General features: G+C 38.4%; 1 protein-coding gene across 1 annotated transcript in view; it reads right to left on the bottom strand.

The window, feature by feature from the left end:
• crb2a (crumbs cell polarity complex component 2a) overlaps positions 1–6,317 on the bottom strand; it is a 47,975-nt gene that overhangs the window by 19,290 nt on the left and 22,368 nt on the right. Inside the window, exons 2-5 of the mRNA XM_005947894.3 lie at positions 5,518–6,210; positions 3,342–3,537; positions 523–662; positions 64–234 (exon numbers count right to left, since the gene is read on the bottom strand). Of these exons, the coding sequence (XP_005947956.1) occupies positions 64–234; positions 523–662; positions 3,342–3,537; positions 5,518–6,210 (1,200 nt within the window). The remainder of the gene's footprint in view (positions 1–63; positions 235–522; positions 663–3,341; positions 3,538–5,517; positions 6,211–6,317) is intronic.

The raw sequence follows: 6,317 nt of genomic DNA, 5'->3' as shown, positions 1-6,317 counted from the left end.
GATAGATAGATAGATAGATAGATAGATAATTCTTTGTTCACTGATTCCTTTACTTTTATTGACCTGCAAATCCCGACTGACACTGGCAAATATATCCAGCTGCATCAGCAAAGCTCAGCTCCCAGTCTAGCTCCCAGTGAGATACATCAGAGCGTTCAAAACACTCCCCATTGTTCTCACAGGGCTGATCAGCACACTCATCTATATCAGCTTCACAGTTTGGTCCTTCATAACCTAGAGAGAAAAAAAGGTGTGCGTCACACACTGAAAATATTTAAAAAACAAACACACACAAAAAAAAACATGACTCTGATTTAGTGAAGTGCAACTCTGATTTCTTCTGTAGGCAATTCCAGTATCTCATTGTGGTTTGGTTAAAAAACACACAAAAACAACAACAACAACAACAACAAAAACAGATGGGGGTGTTATTAGAGAGAATCGTGAACATCAGAGGCATTCACAGTTTGTACTCTTGTGTCTGGGACAGAAATGTTTGGATTGGAGCTTGTAGATCAGTACCTTGCCAGCAAAGACAGGTGTATTCTTTGACTCCTTCTTGACAAGTACCACCATGCTGGCAGGGATCAGACATACATTCAGGAATATCTATCTCGCAGTGATTGCCCTCATATCCTGTATCAGAGCAGTCACATGCATAGCTGTAAAAGACACAAGGATATCAACATTTAGAGAGCATGGAACAAAGAAACAAAAAAAAAAGTTGTTATGTATAAACACATATTTGATAGTGAATTAAATAGGCAGATTGATGGCATTTTTGTCTTAAGAGAATAACAATATTATTGAGCTTATAGAGCTAAGTGGAAGTTAATGACATAAAAAAGTAATTTGATGTCATGGAAATTCATTATCTGATCTGAAGCAACTTAAGCAGAAATTATTAAAGTTTTAATTGTGTTACATTTAAGATGCATTACATTTAGTTGCATCACATAAGTATTGTAATGTTTATAGCTAACTTGCAATAGATGAATGCTGAATATCTTTGACAGCTATAATGTAACAATTTCTATCGTGAGGTAGCCCAGCATTTAAAATAAATATATAAAATAAGCATATGAGCATGGTGAATGTGGTTAAAAGGGTATTCTATACATTAGTGCAGTAGCTATGATAATAGAAACAATGATAATGACATCACTAACATGACAAAATTAAATGAGCCTTACAAGGACTAAAATGATAAATACTGCACATTGGAAGCCCAGAGTTTTACATCATTTTATAATGTAAGCCCGCAATCTGAGGCAAAGTGCTCTCATGGGGTGATACGGTAGTATAAACTCATAAAGATAAGAGGGGTCTGATTATTGAAGACCTTATATTTGAGGATCAGGATTGTAAGTTTGATTCTGGATTTGACAGGGAGCCAATGAAGAGTAGCCAATATAGGAGGAATATACTCTCTCTTTCTAGTCCCTGATATACACACTGAAGGACATATCCTGGTCAAAAACAACTCCAAGATTCCTCACAGTGTTACTGGAGGCCAAGCAAATACCATCCACAGTAAGCATCTGGTTAGATACCATATTCTAAGATTTTAGCGCTGAATACAATAACCTCAATTTTATTTGAATTAAGAGGCAGGAAATTAGAGCCTGTAGTTTAACTGATTGGTGTGTATTATCTGGCTTCATGGATCGATAAAGTTGGGTATTATCTGCATAGCAGTGAAAATCTATGTTATGCATTCTAAATGATACTGCCTAAGGGAAGCATGTATAAATGGTCCACAGAACCCTGTGGAATTCCATAATTAACCTTAGTGTGTAAAGAGGACTCTCCATTTACCGTACATGAACAAATTGGAGTCTATTAGAGAGATATGATTCAAACCACTGCAGCACAGCAGCTTACAAGACCTACTGTATACTCAAATAGCTGCCATAAAATATTACAGCCAACAGTATCAAACTGAGCACTGACGCTTAGCAGGAGAAGCCTGAGATTCAATTCAATTCAATTTTATTTTATTTTATTCATATAGCACCAAATTACAACAACAGTTGTCTCAAGGCGCTTTATATTAAGGTAGACCCTACAATAATACATACAGGGAAAACCCCAACAATCATATGACCCCCTATGAGCAAGCACTTTGGTGACAGAGGGAAGGAAAAACTCCCTTTTAACAGGAAGAAACCTCTGGCAGAACCAGGCTCAGGGAGGGGCGGCCATCTGCTGCGACCGGTTAGGGTGAGAGAAGGAAGACAGGCTAAAAGACATGCTGTGGAAGAGAGTTACACACAGATGAGTCCACTGTCAGAGGCAACTAGTACTGTTTCTGTACTGTGATGAGCTCTGAAACCTGAATGAAACTCTTCAGCTCTTCTTAGATGTGTTCACTATGTTCATTATCCATTTTGGATATTCCATAACACTGGATAGAGATCATACAAAGCCAGGCTGCATCAGGCTATCCACAGACCGCCCATTCCCAGTTTACTCCTCATTAGTTTGTGTGGCTTTCACCACACAAACCTGAAGTCTGTTTTACCAAAACAAAAAACAACACAAAAACATCCACATGGGAACATGGAATGGAAAAACACTGGACCAGGTCTACACTGAAGTCTACCCAGCCCCCATCTCAGAGAGTCATGGACTAGGTTTTTTTTTTGCTTCCCTCCCCTCTAGCAGGCTCGGGGTCAATAAAGCACACACAGAAAGACTGAAAAAGAGCTTCTTTCCAAGGGCTGTGAAAGCTCTGATTGAAGATTGAGCTGGACTGGCAAATTGCACCTTACACCCAACACGTCAAATTCATTGGACATTCACATGAGCCATAATTTGTCTGATATTTATTATTATTTTTCTTTTCATAATTGCACTATTGAACTCAAACTACTTAGTAATAGTCAATTTAGTACCTCCTATTTCTTGTTTTCTTTTTATATCATTTATTCTATATGCTGCTTTGAAAAAGACTGCCATCAAAGAGTTTTGCTGAACAAAATTGCACAATGGCAATAAAGAGCCTATCTAAAATAAGGTACAAGGATTTTTTTAAAATATGTTAAGTTATTATGATTATTATGTCTATTTTTCATGTTCAAAAAAGCACACATTATAGTATATGATATTACTGCTTTCCACATGTTTAAACTGTATGTTGTGTATTAACAGCCTCCTGCACAAATCAAACTCTTGCACAAATCATTAGTGTTGACTGAGAGAATTAGTGTGACTACTCGACTACTGCCTTTAGTGGGTGTGATCAGCTCCTTAAAACAGTAACCTGGTAGCTTTCTAGTATCTGTCTTTAGTATTTCATGGTCTATGCTATTGTGACAGCTACAGATGGACTGGCCTACCTGTTAATCATATCATGACAGACTGCACTGTTCTGACAGGGCATACTGGCACACTCATCAACATCAACTTCACAGTGGATGCCACCAAATCCAGGTAGACACTCACAAGAGTACATTCCTATGAGGTCATGACAATCGGCTCCGTTGCGACAGGGATTTGACTCACATTCATCTATTTCAGTCTCACAGTTGACTCCTGGAAGAGAAGGGGGGAGTCAAGCAAAGGAGATAAATCAAAGCGATGAAAGAATAATAAGTTGTCATGTCAAGAAAACAAAGCACAATCAACTACCCATTGAGATCAGCGACCATCAACATTAGTGTGCCTATTCTCGTCTTCAGATACCCTTGATGATTAAAAGCTTCTGGTAAAATCCTTAAACAAACTAATTGAATGAGAGATGAATCTAACCTAAATGCTTAAAATACTCTCTGTGCGGCTGTGCCCAGTTTATCAACGACAAACAAAACAATAGAATTAGCAGAAGCAGAAATGCTTCTATGATGTGAGCGAGCACCGGTCTTCCTACTGATGCATTCCTAGTGAAAATGAGTGTGTGATATGAAACAAAAATTTTCTAAGCAAATAATCAAATCAACCAGTTTCTGTTCAGACCAAAATTAGTGGTAACATATACTGTTGAAATGCATATTTTGGAAGTTTATTTGTCTGCGCATTAACAATGTGGAGGTTCTTTCATTTTTCCACTTTTTCACAATACATTGTGTAATTAAAAAAGGTAATCCCCGTGGTCCATTGATTTAAGGTAGCACCTTGCTGCAGTTATGTACAAAACATAAAGACTCTTTAGCTTCTGCACAACTGAAGAGTTAATATATTTATAAAGACCCTGCAAACTTTCTGTGAAATTGGGAGCAAATATACAATGAACCAGTGCAAAAATCTCAGAAGAAATTTGAAAAGCAGGTTAACTTCCTACTTCTAAATTCAAATAACCCTGAGATTTTTGTACTCAGTCCTAAAAATCTTGGTTAAACATACCGGTAGTATTTAACCAGATACTTACTCTGGATGGCATTACCTTGGCCTCCAGTAACACTCTTGGAGTTGTATTGGACCAGGATATGTCTTTTAATGCACATATTAAACAAATATGTAGGACTGCTTTCTTCCACTTGCACAATATCTCTAAAATTAGAAGTGTTGTGTCTCAGAGTGATACTGAAAAAGTAGTTCATGCATTTATCACTTCATGTCTGGAATGAAGCCTTGAGTTGCCTTGAGTTGATTAGACTCGATGGAGAGCATATTCCTCCCAAACTGGCTTTGCTTCATTGGATCCCAGTTAAATCCAGAATCAAATTCAAAATCCTCCTCATCACATACAAGGTCTTAAATAATCAGGCCCCATCATCTCAGACTGCTGGCTGTTGGCTTTTTACTTCCACCTGTCACCAACTGCTTGTTCATCTGTTTTTTGTTTGTTTGTTTTTATTTATTTATTTTTTACTGTTGTTGCTTGCTCTGTATTATTACTACTATGGAAGTCTTGCCTATGTGAGACTTTGGTTCACATTGCCTAAAAGTGGTAGGAATACAAAGTAAATGACATCCCAACCTGTAGCTGGAAGCACATAATACATTTCAGTTTGATGAATAATTTCTAAAAATGAACGTCTGTTTTATGTGAGAGAGCACTCCTTGGGAACTCCTAGCGTAGATGTTGCCTCTGCCTATACTTGGATTAACTTTGGTTAAGTTGGGCTCATGAATTTAAGTCTGTTTGGTGATTATCTTTTAACAATTCCATATCTCAGTTTGCTGAGTGCGTTTTCAGATATTCTGGTCATATTCTTTGTTACAAATTGCCTGCTCATTTGAGAGCCATTACAACTCTGTGTACGTTCAAAAACATGCTCAAAACCTTTCATGCATACACTTAATTGCTACTGTTTTGTTTTGTGGTGCTTTGTTGTTTTGCTGTTTTCATTGCATCAAGGCACTGTAAACCTTTGCAGGTTCTTATGTCTTTATTTTCTCTGTTAACCACATTGAGTTTTCATATCATGAAATGTGCCATTTAAATAAATTGTAATTGGCCTTAGCCACTTTAGTATTAGTATAGTTTTAGGCCTTTTTAGATATATATGCCTATAACGTAATATGGAAACAGTTTTCCTCTTTGATGTGTGTGTATGCAACTTTTGAATGTACCTTTAAAGCCCATCAGGCACTCACACTTATAGTGGTCCTTCTCATTAATGCAAGTGGCGTTGTTCTCACAGGGTCTTGAAGCACACTCATTGATATCAATTTCACAGTTATAGCCCTGAAAACCTGGGACACAGAAGCAGTGAAATTCTCCCACTCCATCTATACAGATGGCACCATTCTGACAGGGCTCTGATGAACACTCATTTATATCTTCCTCACAGGTCTTTCCCTCAAACCCAGGTGCACAATGGCATTCGAACCCTTCAGGTTGTAATAAACACGTTCCATTGTTCTTGCAGGGTTCATCAATGCAGTCGGTTACAGGTGTCCTGCAGTCTCGTCCTCCATACCCAGATGGACACCTGCAGAAGTAACCATTCAGTTGGTCTACACACAGAGAACGAGGCTCGAAACAAGGATTGCTCTGACACTCATCCACCTCCTCTGTGCAGTTATCTCCTGTCAGTCCATCTGGACAGATGCAGTGGTACTCTGTGGTGCCAGGAACACTACTGCAGTCCTCGCACGGAGCAAAAGAGCAGGCGTCATAGAGTTCATCACAGTTTTTGCCCATGTACCTCACCCCATCTCTGGCACAAATACAGGCATAATCATCCATTGTGTCCACACAGGTAGCACCATTTTGGCAGGGTGCAGACAAGCATCTGTCTGCTGTGGCTGTGCAGAATGTTCCTGTGAGAAAAAAAGGAAATACATTGAGTTAATGTCTCTGTTCAAACATTTAATATGTCTTCTATGTTCTATTGCAGCGGTCCCCAACCTTTTTTGCGCCACGGACC

This window comes from Haplochromis burtoni, unplaced genomic scaffold (genome assembly GCF_018398535.1).
Source record: "Haplochromis burtoni strain Fernald_Lab_line unplaced genomic scaffold, NCSU_Asbu1 Contig_548, whole genome shotgun sequence".
Taxonomy (NCBI): domain Eukaryota; kingdom Metazoa; phylum Chordata; class Actinopteri; order Cichliformes; family Cichlidae; genus Haplochromis; species Haplochromis burtoni.
This window is presented reverse-complemented; position numbering and strand designations above follow the sequence as displayed.